Source organism: Epinephelus fuscoguttatus, linkage group LG23 (assembly GCF_011397635.1).
Source record: "Epinephelus fuscoguttatus linkage group LG23, E.fuscoguttatus.final_Chr_v1".
NCBI classification, from domain to species: domain Eukaryota; kingdom Metazoa; phylum Chordata; class Actinopteri; order Perciformes; family Serranidae; genus Epinephelus; species Epinephelus fuscoguttatus.
Window position 1 is genome coordinate 13,837,736 of NC_064774.1, and position 16,202 is coordinate 13,853,937.

A 16,202-nucleotide genomic window follows, 5' to 3' on the forward strand; every position below is an offset into this window, starting at 1 on the left:
CCATAGTTAAACCAGCTCTGGAGACGGTCCCTCACTGCTTCTGCATCTAACAGCAACAGAAAGTTTGCGGGTTTTTCAAATGTTAACATTGAATTTATGGTTTAATAGGCTAATGGAAGGCAATTTAAATTCCTATTCGATTGTTTTTTGTTTTTCTGAGTACCTGAATACTGTACAATGCAAGTACTGAAATGTGGAAATTACTTAAGGTCCAGTGTGTAAGATTTAGGGGATTTAGTGACATCTAGTGGTGAGGATTGAAGATTGCAACCAGCTGAAACTTCTCCTGGTTTGAATTCCTCTTGTGTTCATTGCTCAGGAGGTTTTTACCAGGAGCCAGACTATCCGTAGAGGTTTCTTCCTCTCCAAAACAAACAGACCAGGGGCCTCATTTATAAAGCTTGCTTACGCACAAAACAGGGCTTGAAAGTGGCGTATACCACTTACCACGCAAAGGTTGTGATTTATAAAAATAAACTTGGCGGGAGAATGTGCGCACCTGTAAGCAAACTCTGAGTCATGCGTGCGGTGAGGTGGAGAAGTGGAGTCAGATTTTTATTGATGTCTCGCACAAATTTAATGTCACGCTATATCCACCTTAGATCCACGTTATTATTGAAATTAAATCCAGCAGCCTTATTTTGCACTTGGAGTGAGTGATAATTGTTTCATAAAAACATTGTAAAATCCAACTCAAATCCTGAATTGAAATTCTTTCTAAATACGTATTTAATCCGCACTACCTCTAACGTCTCAGTGTCCACTCTGTGAGCGCAGGAGGGGGAGAGGACTGCATGGAATATATTTATTTATTTAGCTAAATATTTCCAGTGCATTTATCATGTCTGGAAATACAGCCATTAAGCACAACCGTTACACTCATTTCATCAGCCCTACTTAGACGTGCTGTTCATGACAAAACCAGCATGAAGAAACGTGTTCGCCTATTACACTTTCATCTTTGAATTGTATTTCAAATTACACGCTGTATTTTGGGGCAGGGATACCACTGGTTCATGCTGTAATTCAGGCCGGGAGTCTGATCAGACTAATTGCCATAATAATATGCGTAATTGCGCAAGATGGCGCTGGCACATACTCCTTTTTGCTTCCACCTTTAATAAATGTGATTCTTTATGTCGCCCATCAATGTCAAACATCCTCAAATTTAAAAGCAACACATTAACTATAGGTTGGTAAAGGAGTAGAAATATTTGGTGTACCTTTAGATCAGACCACTTTTTTTTTTCCCTGTCACTGTCCGTGCAGTCCCACAGACACAGCTGACAGCATCAGCAGTGTTGACGTGTTGCCACTTTTTTTGCTTTCTTTTATTAGTGATCCCGCCGCTGTGGCCACCAAATAAAATCTTTCTTCAGTCCTCCACCTCCCATTAAAGGGTCTCTAGCATAGTCTCTGAGAAATTCCATTTTTTGGTTCGTTTCTCACACCTGTCGCCGTGACTCACACAACGAGAGAAAGCTCGCATGCCGGCTTATTTATATGCAGATCGCATTCATGAGGTGATTTGCATGACCATTTATGGTTGAATTAGGGCGTGTAGAGTGCGGAATATGAGGCGGATTTGGGTGCGCACAACTCCAGGAGGTCTGTGATTTATAAAGAGAACATTGCGTGCAAGTGTGCGTGCGCACAGTTTTATAAATCAGATTATTTTTTGGCACACGCCATTTTCAGCTTTTGGGCGCACATCAACTTTATATATTTATTATATTTATTATATTATATTTATATTTATTATATATTATTTATATTGATATATATATATTGATATAACTGTTGTACAGGTGATTACACACTCAAGAATACATACTTATTATAGTCCATTTCTGGCAGTACATCTCACCCTAAATCTAACACACTGGACCTTTAAAATACTCATCCTGAGTTTTACTGTAGGAATCTGAATGTATAAATGACAGAAAAAATTAAGGTTTTATTTTTTTATTAAATGAAATACATGAATTGCAGCAAAAAACAAACAAACAGGCACCACAACTGATTAACCGCCATTATGCAACATTCGCATTACCACACACCTAAGGATTTGTCAGTATGTTTGAACATTTCCAGTAAGTTACAAAACGCTGACACATTTACATTGGTGTTTCATTATTCTGACCTCCTCAGGGATGTGTCAGCACATGTGATTGTCATCTCTCTAGATTAGTTGTTTACACAGGAGAAATTACACCTTTATGATTCTTTAATGTGTACGGAGTCAGGTAACATCCGCATTCTCTTAGCGTAGCTCCACTCAGCGTGAACCTGAGCTGAGGAGTCAGTAGTTTTAACAACAGAAACGTGTGTGTGTGTGTGTGTGTGTGTGTGTGTGTGTGTGGAGGGCGTTTAAAACCTTGAACATGTCATCTGCTGACCTTTTGAGAGCTAAAATTGTAACACATGTAACTGTATAGGTGTTGGCAGTCCGGAAACGGGGAAAAACGTCCTGTCAGACACTGGCATCATACTGACGTGTCAAACCAAGTCACCAACAGCCAAAAAACCCTCATTATGTGTGTTAATGTGAATGCTAATTATCCATTAATATAAAAATCTATCATTTTTAAAGCTTGTGCTCATGACTTCATCGTTCCTGAACAGGGTAAAATCATACAAATCATGACTGACACTTATTGGAACAACTGATTGGTGCAAAAATCACTTGTTTCCACTCGAACATTCAGCGATCTGATTGTACCTCTTTGTGTACTACAGCAAGCAGCAAGGCAGATAAGAGAGTACCACAATCTTCAATCCAACTGGCTCCAGTCTGGAGATTTTGGTCACGGCTGTCAATGTGTAGTTTCAGTTGGCCCCGGGGTCCCTCCAGCCGCCAAATGTCTTCTCCAGGTACAGAGCCACCTCCAGGGTCAGATGGTCCTGCAGCTTCCCAGCAGCAACCTGCACACCCAGAGGGAGACCCTCCTCACCCAGACCCAGGGGGCACTGGGTGACCGGCAGCCCAAGGATGTTGATTACACCTGGAGGTACGTGGGAATAAAAACAAGACTGGAGCACAATCTGAGCACTTTACTGCAAGTCCTGTCACTGCAAATACTACATGTTGTGTTTGATCGTTTTAGTGGAGCATTCATGTGAAAGAAAACTCTAGGTAATTACGCAACTTTATAACTAAATTAGTCCCTGATTCAGACCAAAGCAAGACAACTCTGGGTCTGAAAGCACCCTAATATTCAGGCCTGTACAGTAAGTATGTAGTAGGAGTAAAGGTGTGTGTTCCTGCCCTGAGACTGAACACATGAAGCAGGACTGTTGAAACCTGATGAGGACTGACCTGTGTAGGCGAAGTCAAAGGGTCTGAAGAGCGGGTGGTGGTGTTTGGGAGCCACTCTGGGGTGTGAGGGGTAAAGGAAGACACCGTCTGTCCCCAACAACTCGTCTACCTCCTTCTGCAGCTTTTCCTTCTGCTGGATGATGAAGGGCGAGGGTTTGGACACATGGGTCATCTCCAGCAGGGCCAGACCTGAACACATCACACACACACACACACACCCACATCATGGAAACTTGTACAGCTGCAGCTTTAAGACAGCTGCTACCAGAATAAAACAGTCATCCTGTTTTATTCATAATTCAACACAGTCTTTGAGTTATAATATGTTTTTCCCTTCTTACCAATAGCGGCCATCGTGTGCTCTGATTTTCCTATCAACCATTTCAGCAGCTCCCACAGAGGCCACACAGGTCGCCCTGGTTCTCCCATCAGCTCAGCAAATGGCGTAGGAGTCTAAGAAAAGGACATATTTTAAACACTAACAGTCACATAGAAGACACAGTGTATACATCATGCTTCAGTTACCACACTGCTGTGCTGTTCCCGGTCATCAGCAGACAGTCATGTGGTTGCTATTTTCTGTTTCCATACTGTGAGTGTTATCTCAACACAATGCTTTTAATTAAAGCGAGTGATAAAGTAGTACCTTAAAATAGGAAATACAGACTTGTACAGTGCACCAAAATATTATAGAAACACATTCTCTCTTCTCATAAATTGCAATCAAAATCTACTTAAATCAAAAATATGGAAAGCAGCCAGAATAAAGAAGATACCATGGAACTATAATGTGTCCTCTATGTAATGTCACAGGCTTTTCTCCATTGCAGTAATACCACTCTATTACATGTACTGACCTTAAAGGGACAGTTCACCCTAAAATCCCAAACATATTTTTCCTCTTACCTGTAGTGCTTTTTTTCATCAGTCTAGATTGTTTTGCTCTGAGTTGCAGTGTGTTGGAGATATCAGCCATAGAGATGTCTGCCTTCTCTCCAATATAATGGAACTAGATGGCACTCAGCTTGTGGTGCTCAAAGTGCCAAAAAATACATTTGAAAAACTCAACAGCAATGTCTCTTAACAGAAATCATGACCTGGTTACTCAAGATAATCCACAGACCTTGTTGTGAGCAGTTTCATGTGGGAACTATTTTCTCTCTACCCAACAACTGTATCACTGCACAGAAGGAAACGTGCATCTACTCATGGACAAGAGGCTTCTCGGCTGAGCTGTAATGTAAGCTAGCTCAGTCAGTCCCTGAGGGATTCTGTGGGCTTGTTTTGGGGTTTCTACGGCCTAAAATAGCTGATTTTCAAATAGCAGCTTTTCAAAAAAATGCATTGTGCGTTACTGTGTTTTCAGGCTTTATTTTAATATGAAATTGCAGGAGCAACTTAAAAAAGCAAGAATGTACCAGTATGCAACTTTCTTGTATAATTAACTAAAAATCTACTTGTTTCACTGAGAACAAAACCATACTGTTTTGAGTTTTTGATTTACATAATGCTAGCGTTACCACTATATACTGTTCACAATGTAGACACTGTAAAGTCCAAGACAAATTTCCCACTGGGACGAATAAAGTCTGTCCTATCCTATCCTAACCATGCATATTAAATCAAACTCACCTTGATTCTGTCAGCACATGTAATTGATCTGGATTGAACAGCCTCTGTCATGGTTATTTGTCTTGCCTGTTGTCTACGTGCTGCAGTATCCATCCTTCAGGTGTGTTTGACAAAATAGTGTGGTATTCTTTGACTTTTATTTGTGTTCCACCACAACGTTCAGTAATTTTATTTATTTGTTTTTTTTTAGGTAACTGTGAGACATTTGTGTTGCCAAGTCTGTGTCTTCACAACTAAAAACAAGGAAGTGAGTTTGGTGACATTATGCAGGGGACTTTCACAAATGATGAAACTCATAGGAAACTACGATCATTGTTTAAATTTGCAGTAAAGCTGCAGTGATTGAATAAAATTACATTACATTACAGAGTCATGCAAAATTCACGGGGATTGGATAAATTTGCGTTAACTGCTGCGATTGCAGCTTCTGGAGGGGCTGCTCAATGGTGCTAGGTGATACAGTTGGTGGGTTAGGTTGAAAGAAAATTGCTCCTACATGAAACTGCTCACAACAAGGGGATTTTTTGAATATGGATTTTTTTATTTTGGGGTGAATTGTCCCTTTAATGTGGATGCTAAGATACAATATAGGTCTCCTTTTCTGTTGGAGTAGTTGAGCAGGTTTGCTCCCGTTTGTGTGCGACACTCCTACCACTTACCACTGGGTTAATCTTTAACAGTGTATTGTATTTTATTAGATCATCATGTTTGTTTTCATGTAGCCGTATCTGTCAGATGAACACAGAAAAGTAACAGTATTTCCCTCTGACATGTCATGGAGTAGAAATATAAAGTAGTACCTCAAAATTGTGCCAAAGTTCAGCATTCAGTAAATGCTCTTAAATATTTTCCACCACAACAGCTCTTGTGTCAAATTAAATACAAATTTGGAGAAAAATATTTCAGACCAAGTGAATTAGTACCAGCACGGCAGTAAGTAAAACAACTTATCAGACTAACTGAAGGACCCTGCAGTCCTCAGAGGTGTGTGTGTGTGTGAGTGTGGTATGCTGTGCTCTGGCAGCTAAACAGATTAGTGAACCATTTCTAAGCAGCAGACTACAATAGGTGCTGTGACTAAGATCCGGCCTGCTTTCTTTCACTGTGAAACGTGTCTTTTCTATGAGAGAGTCTTGGGTAACAAACGCCTGTTCCTCTCCTGTCCTTCCTGTTTCTCCTCCTTCTGCTACAAGGAAAACTGATAAAAACACTCTGATAAAAACACTTTGCTCTGACTCAGGATGTCACCTACCTTGCCCTCATCATCAGGAAGAGCCATGTAGGTATCCCAGATTTGGAAGCCGTATCGGAGCCCGGGGAAACTCACTTCTTTGACTTTCACTCCAAGGTCAGCCTCCAGACTCTTCACCACCTGGAGGACAAAACGTGAGGATTTTAATTCTAAAAACCTGACTGATGAACCTGATTTTGCAATGTTTCACAGAATCAAGGCAGAAGTTGGTTTCAACAAACCTTCCTCTGAATCTCCATGAGCTCTTTGCTGACAGGATACGTCATCTGAGAGCCGCCATCATGAGGGATGGTGAAGAACCGCAGCTTTTTTAGGTCCACTTTTTTGTTTAATGACAACCTGTGAACACATTTAAAGAAATACTGCTGGTTAGACAAACATTAGTGTAGAACCTTGAAGACATAACATCTAAACACACACACTGTCAGCAGCTAGATGTGTGTCTGACTCTTGGCCCTGTAGAGTACTGTGGATTGTGGTTCACGGGGTGGTTTACATTCACTTGATAAGAGCTTAAGTCAGTTAAGACATTATTTACATTTCTAAATGGCATATTTGCATTTAATTCCCCTCACACCCTGACTGTTACCTAAGGGAAACTGTTTGTGATGGGAACATTTACCCTCATGCAAGAAACACATGAATAGATTCATTCCTAAAGGCTAACTTTTTTGTTGTTGTTTTTCAACCTGACCCTATTTCCAAATGTTTTTGTGTTTATGTGAAAATTGGGAGCAACAGTTTTTGAAATTGGTCCAGTATTGAGCGAAACAGACTGCAATATAAACATTTGGGACATTTCCGCACTGACAATTTACGTCCACTTAAAGTGCTTGGTTTTTGCCACTGACAGGCTCAGATTGTTATTTTAAGTGACAACATTATGGAAAGGATCCCTACAGATAAAGACCTTTTTGTTGAAGAGAAAGATCCTTTTTGTTTAACCAGAAACAGCACAGAAATCACCATCGCAAAACCCACCAGACACCATTTAAATAAACAGTTATTTTAACTTGTGTAGAACCAGCATATTTTCACATCTAACTAGGTGAATTAAGGGATTATTTCAACCAAACCAGAGTAAGTGATGGTTGGAACCGTGGAAAGATGAACCAAGACATCATTTGTGAATTTTATTTTGCTTCTGTCCACTTTGTATGCAGTGCGATTTACAATCATACAATTAATGTTTTTTTAAATGGAGTCTGGTGGGTTTGACAATGGCAGTTTTCGGCCTGTTTCTCATAAAACAAAAACGTCTGTCAATGTAGGGATTCTTTCCATAATGTTGTCAGACACTTAGCAAAATACACGGGAGCAAAAACAAACACTTTTAGTGGACATAAATTGTCCGTGCTCCAAATAGTTACACTGCAGCCTGTTTTGCAGCTAACGCCTGCAACTCTCTTCCTTAAGGGCAAAGTTGGTGACATACTGACATCTGGACCAGGTTCAAATATTGTTGCTACCATTAGTTATTTAGAAGCAAAGACATGAGACCATAGGATCTAGGTTGAAAATACAGAGGTTACCTTGTCAAGTGCCGTCTGCAGGTGAACCAAGATAAGTACAAGAGCACCGGCAACAGCTTTGCAGTGACAGCTCTACTTTTAAAAGGGCAAGTTCTTTAACATTAAGCCTGAAAACATGACTGTGCGCAGGCAACGAGAGCTACATGTAGAAACCGGTATATGCTGCATCAGCTGCGTATGTATCTGGCTCTTACATGTGAGCGTTGGGTCCCGCCATGATCTTGAGCATAGGCAGCAGGTCCTCAGCGTAGCGGCACATGGGACCACTGCTACAGTACTCTGGGTGTCTGCCAGTACAAGGTGGATACTGGTTGTCAAGGGACACAACACCTGCAGAAACACATCACAGTTACAGACAAGTCTGGTATATTGTGTGTTCTTTAAACCTGCAATAACTCATTTTTGGCCACTGTGGGGCAGCAGAGACAAGCTGTAAAGACAGCACTGACATATTAACACCTTTTAAGTTTATATGGTGTCCACCTGATTAATGGAAGCCAAGCAGCAACCTCGGGAACTGCCCATTGGTTCAACAGCCCATTGGTTCGCCATCCCATTGTTTCGACCATATTAAACTCATTGTTCCGAAGTCCGTTCCGAAATCATCATGATGCCCTGTGGTTAAGGTCTGTTTAGGTTTAGGCACAAAAACCACTTGGTTAGGGTTAGGAAAAGATCATGGTGTGGGTTAAAATGAAAAAGAAAGTGACAAACACATAAGCTGTGAGCCTGCTCCGCCTCAAGCCGGTCGTGGCACACCATACGCCCGCCGCGAGCCGTTCAGCACCGCGGACAATCGGACTAATGGGATGTCGAACCAATGGGCTGTCGAACCAATGACATGTACCGGCAACCTCAAGGGCTAAAAAATGAAGCCAACACAAAAGAGCCCAAAAACTGCAGTTCCTCTAATGGCCACTTGAGGCTGGCTCCAGGAGTGAGTCAATCCCCATAGACCTCCATGTTAAAATGTCAAACTTTACAGCTTATATAAACACATTTATAGCCTGGAACAAAACGTGTGGCCTCTTTAGCTAATTTACTCGTTTATGACAACTGTACGGCAGGTGAATTTTTATCTAACTTATAAGCAGGATTTATACTTGTGCGGCAGACCCTACGCACGTCGCCTAACCCTAAAAAACATAGATACTTAATTTTGATCAACTGAAATGAGTATTTAGGAGTTGAATAAATTCCAGGAGAGGGACTTTAATATACATTTAACATTTAGCTTCTCTTACCAGGGGTGGTTTTATGGCCAAATATTCCATTGAAGAAACAGGGCATACGGATGCTGCCTCCAATGTCCGAGCCCACGCCAATGACTGCACCTGCTGCTCCCAGTATACTGCCCTCCCCGCCTGAGGCAGGCAGAGGGAAGAGGGGATAAACGGACAGAGAGGAGAGATAAGTTGGTCGGTTTGCTTTAACTGTTTTAACCACAGTGATGTGTATTTACAGTGGTGAATCACTCCACAAGGAACATTTAACCTCAGCTTTATACAGCTGTTTTTCACACATGCAGTAGAACTCCCTGAAACCTGAGCAGGTTTCGTTAGTTCCCCTTTAAGGAACCAGAGCCTTTGTGTCTGTGTCTGCACTGTGCTGTAATTTGATTATCAGGCAACACCAGAGCTATTCCTGGAGACAAACAGACAATTAGCTGTTCTGAATAAATGCTCCTTGTCTCTAAGCCGTCAATGTCCACAACAGGATCCTCTGCCTAAAACTCGATCCTTAAGGTCACCGTTAAGTTATAAGTTGACATTTCTCACCTGAACTTCCTCCTGGTATCCTCTCCAGGTCATAAGGGTTGCTAGTGATGCCGTGGAGGTGGTTGTGGGACTCGCACCACATGCACAGCTCACTGGTGTTGGTGACGCCCATCGGGATGGCGCCCGCTCTCTTCAGCAGGGCCACCGGAGGAGCATCGACAGTGGCCACGACTCCTCGCCTGGAGATCACACCTGTCGTGAGGGGCATACCTGCAAGACAGAAATGTGTTTAAGGTCCAGTGTGTAATCAAGGGGGTTCAGTGGCATCTAGCAGTGAGGACTGCAACCTGGCTGGATTTTCTTCAGCGTTCATTGTCCAGGGAGTTTTTATCATGAGCCAAATTATCTGAAGAGGTCTCTTCCTCTCTCTAGCCCAGCGCCTGCCAATGTGTGCTCACCTTTTTTCTCTGATAACTTAAAGTGTGCTCAACTTTTATCTGATCCAGACATTCAGGAGGTTTTTGCCAGGAGCCGAATTATCAATAGAGGTCTCCTCTGCTCCAAAACAAACAGACCCTGTGATTTAAACCGGTAAAAACACTGAATAAAGCAGGTTTACATTAAAAAAACAATGTTTTTCCGACATTACTCATTTCAGAAGAGGCTACTTACTTTGGTGCCCAATGCAATACCACAACTGGCCCTATCTAGAGCCAGTGTTTGGTTTGTCTTCACAGACACTCCTTGCCAGATTGTTCTTCGCCTACACGCAAGACTTTCCAGCGTTTGTTTCCGGGCTGCTTCCTTAGTATCGACCCTGCCCATCCCTGACTCTCCTGCCTCGTTTGCCCCCCAGTAAATCACTCTGCCTTCTGTTTTCGACCACAAGCTCTGCTGGCCCCCTGGTTCCTGTTCGCTGGTTTCCTGCAGCTGTCTGGAAAGTCCATCACCCAGCTTTTCAAAGTGAGTTTACCGGTTCTGTCACCTGTGATCTTCTGAGCTGTGGATTGCTTCGTTGTGTGGCAGCACACTTCACCCTTGTGTGTGCACCGCAGATTCCACATTTCATCACTGCTGTTAAGCTCTCCCCTGTCCACACCCAGCTTCGCACTTTTTGGCACCTCAGCTCTTCTTACATCTCTGCCTGCCCCTTCTCGTTACCACTGCACACAATTGAACTGTCTGCTGTGCGTGTGCGCCTGGCAGAAGCCGGCACCTCACCTGTGTGCTGCTTCAGCGTTTCACGCAGAGAGCTACAGACTGATGCTGTTCCCCTGGGGGCTCTGACACTGAACATTGACTCTTTCTGTTGCTTCACCAGTCTGCACTCCCTGTATTTATTTATAAGTAGTGTGTTAAAGCAAAGTGCTGACTGTTCCGCCTGCTCCTGATGTTGCTTTTGGCTCCAAACTCCACCTGTTACTCTGGACCTTTAAAATGCTCAACTGCAACATGAAATAAACTCTAAACAGACTGACAATAAAGCTGCCTCATAGCCTTACATATTTAACAATAACTGCTGTTAAACTGTACATTTAAACTCTCCAAGTAGCAGTTTGTAGGTGAATTTATGTTGTCAGTGTCAAACGTCCCTCACGCCCAAGTGGGGGACAGGAGATTAAATGTCTGGACTTTACCCTGGAGGGAGAAGGACTCTTTGACAGAGAGCGGGACTCCCAGTAATGGCAGTCGGTCCTCCAGCACCTCCTCTCCTCCAGTTTCCTCCTCAATCAGCTTATCGACCTGGGTGGCCTCCTGCAGGGCAGCATCAAACCTGGACAGAGACAGAGATAGATTATTTGACAGAATTCTGCTTAATTCCTGATTTATAAAAAAGGCTTGATTTTAAGATTCATGCATCGTAGTGGAAACTGTAAGTATGGCAGAATTCAAGCATCACCATGACAGTTCATATAATTAATATACTTTCAGTTACAAATTTAAGATTTTCTGTGTAAATATGACAAATGATAAATATGATGATGGCATGAGTACATTTTGTAGAGGAGTAAAGTTATAAAGGTAAGTGGCAGCACTGAAAATATAGTCCCTGTTATGTTACATTACATCAAAGGTGTTGAGGAAGATTCTCAGGCCTCCAGGTCATAGTAATCCTAAGTGCTAAGTCAAAGGTAACTGGACTTGCTTGAGTTTCTTGAAGACGTTTTGCCTTTCATCCACCAAACCGACAAAAGCCACTTGGATGACAGGCGAACCCATCCATTCGTTTTCAATTGCTTATCTGAAACCGAGTTGCGGGGGCAGCAAGTATTCCAGAAGTCACTCTCTTCAGCAACACTTTCTAGCTCCTTCTGGGTGGCCCTGAGGCGTTCCCAGACCAGATGAGATATATAATTCCTCTATCATGTTCTGGGTCTACCCAGAGGTCTCCTACCAGTGCCCGGGACACCTCCAGTGGGAGGCGCCCAGGAGGCATCCTGATCAGATGCCCAAACCAACTCAACTGACCCGTTTCAACGTGAAGGAGCAGCGGCTCTACTCCAAGCTCCCTCCAGATGTCTGAGCTCCTCACCCTATCTCTAAGGCTGAGCCCAGCCACCCTCCTAAGGAAATTCATTCTGGCTGCTTATATCGGCAACCTCATTCCTCACGACCTCACTACCCAGAGCTCATGACCATAGGTGAAGGTTGGGATGTAGATGGACCAGCACGACAGCCCGGCACAGTGTCCACATCACTGCAGACGCCGCGCCAAACTGCCGATCCATCTCACATTCAGTTGCCTACGATACAGCAATTGGGATTATCATGACCTGGTTATCCACAGAAGATTACTTCGATTACATGCAATAAAATTCCATGATTCTCCAAAACTTTAAGGATTTTACTAATTCTTTGACTTTTCCATGCCTGGAAAATGAGACTGAAATTCCATGACTTTGGGGGTGACATTAACAGATCAATCTCTGCAGCTGTAGAGCACAGTAAACATAAAGAGATAAAAGTATGTCAGGGAGAATGATTCTTTCTTGCCTGTCTTTTGTTACAGCATTCAGAAAAGGGTTGACTTCCTGGATCCTGTCAATGTAAGCCCGCACCACCTCCACACTCGACACCTGCAGACACACAATAGTACACAGGTGCACAACACAAAAACAAGTCACGCTGAAAGAACTGTATAAAATCATTGCAGTGCATTCCTCCAGGTGAGGTATGAAACATTTTTGTCCTAAAGACGAGGAAGGGGAGAGGAAAAGATATTACCTTTTAACTTTTTATGTTCTGCCACCAACTTATTAATGTGCATGGATATACCATGGAGCTGCAGTGATTTTCATTACAGATTATTGTGCTGGTTGGGTTTTTTTCTCAGTTCACTTAATCATTCTTTTTATACTATGGAAGACATTGTTAAAAAAAAAAACCTGAACATATTCACATTTCACAAGCAGAGACTAGTGTATTTTTCACGGTGGCCCTGGGGGTCAAACGAAATAGGACGTTTCACAAAATTCTACATCTCACAAAACATGACAACTTTTCCTAAAACTGCAACATTTTACACAATACAACATCTCACAAAACACGACATTTAAAAAGCATTTTACAAAACAATTCATTTTCTGAAGTGTTTTCTGAAATGTGTTTGTGAAATGTTGTGTTTTGTGAAATGTCATATTTTGTGAGATGCTGTGTTTTAACCCCTAAGGCCACTGTAATTTTTTCCTTAAAAATGGCTTAGACAAATCATCAATTGATTAGTTGATTGATAGTTGTTTCAGCTCTATAGAAGAGCAACCTGCACAACACACTGCCATCCAGTTAAATAAATACAAGATTTGTGAATTTAAAGGCGCTGTATGTAAGAATGTGGCCAAAACGGTTACTGCACTCAAATTCAAAATACTGCCGCCAGTCGTGTCCGCACCCCCTCCTCTACAGATTCGAGGTTGCTGGACAGCGGCACGCTGGAGACTGATTTGTTTGCCCACGGGCGGCTGCCGTGGCAGGGCTGCGTTGCCGCGTCCTTGATCTTCGGTTTTCCAGCGGACCGTTCGAGCAAGTCCGGCTTCTCTGCTGCTAACGCTGCTGCCGGGACACTGCTAATGCTGCTTGCCATGTTGCTGTAGCTCAGTCGTAACTGTAACTGATGCTGAGACTCTACTGACTGTGTGACTGGTAGACGGCGGTGGGTGGCGCAACAGGCCAAAACACAAATTCAAAACATAAACATGATTTGCAGACTGTAAAAATGTTTTTTGAATGCGAATATTCTGGCTGTACTATTGTTGCTGGTGAGATCAGTATGTTATATGAACATTATACCTTAGTCTCTGTGACATATTAGGATGATTTTACGACTAATTGCTTTAGATTTCTTACATATAGTTCCTATATATATTTATTTTTATATATATATATATATATATATATATATTTATTTATATTTATTTATTTATTTATTTATTTATATTTATATATATATATATTTATTTTTATATATATATATATATATGTATCCTATAACAGGCCCTCTGCTGCTCTGCTGACGCCTCTTTTCTGGTTGGTCTGGCAGGAACTGTCCCGCGCCGTACTTCGGCAGTAGCTCAGTCCATAGGGACCTGGGTTGGGAACCAGAGGGTCACCTGTTCAAGTCCCTGTCCGGACCAAAATATGGAGCGTGGACTGGTAGCTGGAGAGGTGCCAGTTCACCTTCTGGGCACTGCCGAGGTGCCCCTGAGCAAGGCACCGAACCCCCCAACTGCTCGGAGCGCCTGTCATGAGCAGCCCACTCTGACATCTCTCCACTTAGTGCATGTATAGGTCCAGTTTGTGCATGTGTGTGTTCGGACCTGTGTGTAATTGACAAACAGAGTGAAAAATTTAATTCCCCCTCGGGGATTAATAAAGTATGTAAAATTAAAAAAAATAATAAATTAATTAAATTTAATAGTAATGACCTTGTAGTGTTGAACTATGTTGCTCCCCCTCTTCAATTTACCTTGGATAGTGCTGCAACTAACAATTATTTTTAATTTCGATTAATCGCTTAGTTGTTTAGGGATGCACGATAATATCAACACATCGGTATCAGTTGATATCGGCTGACAACTACTCGATTAATTGCAGCTCTAATTTTGGATGCCTTACAATATAATGCACATGCAAAGCCCTACCTATACCTGTCTGATTGTCTCAATAAAATTAAAATCACGTCTCATAAAAGGCTACAGGGACCTTACAGAACAGCTGCTCCTATTGTGCCCATTTATTATGATGATACAACACACAGGTGTTGTTATTCCACAGGTGTTACTGAGTCATATATATATAAAGGCGTGCAGGCTTGGAAAGAAAATGAAACTGTGGGGACTAGATCCCGTGAGACTGGACCAGAGGTGGAGCTTGCTTTGGCTATAATAATGTTTTTATTTATTGGAAAAACAAGCTTTATGAATGTCAGAGAAAATAACCGAGCCAGATGTTGAGACTGACAGCTTGCTGCTCTGTAGCCTAACTTTTACCATCCTACACAGACATTAACATAAAATATTTCAGTAATAATAAATGATTGGGTCTAATGAAGAATCTGGTCTATCCAGCAGCGGTTGTCTCGCAGTGTGACCGGGTACACACCTCTTTTCGCCGGATCTTCTTGGCGAGCTGCGTGGCTGACATGACCAGAAGAGGGTTGCTGACGGGCGGAAGCTTCTTCCCGGACATAGCAGGTCTCCGAGGTGACAGGAGCCGAAACAGCATGAAGAGGACTCCCATCAGCGCCTTGTAGAGCCACACCTGAGCCTTCTCCAGGCGGCTCAGAGCCATGTTTGCACCGCGGGGAAAGGACGGAGGGTCAGCGGTTGTTCGGCCGTGGTCACGCCGACACTGTTGCCTACACGATGGGACTCCTCCTCCAGCTGCTGGACGTTAGCCTCTATATATCCACCTGCTACAGCAAGTCAGCTCAGGTTAGTGTGGAGAACCATTTCCGCCTGTGTCATGAAAATAAAAGACCCTGTTGAGTCATTACAGCAGGAAACTTTCTGGAAACAATGACTTAGGATTTTTAAAACAAATATGACATAGTATCTCAAAATAGTCAGTTCCTATGTCATTATCTTGAGGTACTAAGTCATTATTTTTGAGGTAATAAGTTTTTTTTTGTGTGTGGTACTTATTAAATATTTTCAAATACAAAGTAATTTTTTAGATACTAAGCCATTATTTTCAGTCCTATCATGTCATTATCTTGAGGTGCTAAGTCATTATTTTGTGATACTAAGTCATTATTTTAAGCTCATGTGTCATTATCTTGAGGTACTAAGTCATTATTTTGTGATACTAAGCCATTATTTTCAGTCCTACATCATTATCTTGAGGTACTAAGTCATTATTTTGTGATACTAAGCCATTATTTTCAGTCCTACATCATTATCTTGAGGTACTAAGTCATTATTTTGTGATACCAAGCCATTATTTTCAGTCCTGTGTCATTATCTTGAGGTGCTAAGTCATTATTTTGTGATACTAAGCCATTATTTTCAGTCCTACATCATTATCTTGAGGTACTAAGTCATTATTTTGTGATACTAAGTCATTATTTTCAGTCCTGTGTCATTATCTTGAGGTACTAAGTCATTATTTTGTGATACTAAGTCATTATGTCCAGTCCTGTGTCATTTTCTTGAGGTACTAAGTCATTATTTTGTGATACTAAGTCATTATGTTCAGTCCTGTGTCATTATCTTGAGGTACTAAGTCATTATTTTGTGATACTAAGTCATTAT

The 16,202-nt window shown here is 42.0% G+C and overlaps 1 protein-coding gene across 1 annotated transcript; it reads right to left on the minus strand.

Annotated features, from left to right (window-relative positions):
• Positions 1 to 2,325: 2,325 nt before the first annotated feature.
• Positions 2,326 to 15,348, minus strand: faah2b (fatty acid amide hydrolase 2b). Its single transcript, XM_049567520.1, has 11 exons — positions 15,052 to 15,348; positions 12,448 to 12,530; positions 11,091 to 11,227; positions 9,514 to 9,723; positions 8,980 to 9,099; positions 7,930 to 8,065; positions 6,425 to 6,542; positions 6,204 to 6,323; positions 3,661 to 3,772; positions 3,320 to 3,508; positions 2,326 to 3,005 (listed from the first exon to the last, which is right to left on the minus strand). The coding sequence occupies exons 1-11, from the start codon at positions 15,238 to 15,240 to the stop codon at positions 2,830 to 2,832; spliced, it is 1,590 nt and encodes a 529-aa protein (XP_049423477.1). The 5' UTR covers positions 15,241 to 15,348; the 3' UTR covers positions 2,326 to 2,829.
• Positions 15,349 to 16,202: the final 854 nt, after the last annotated feature.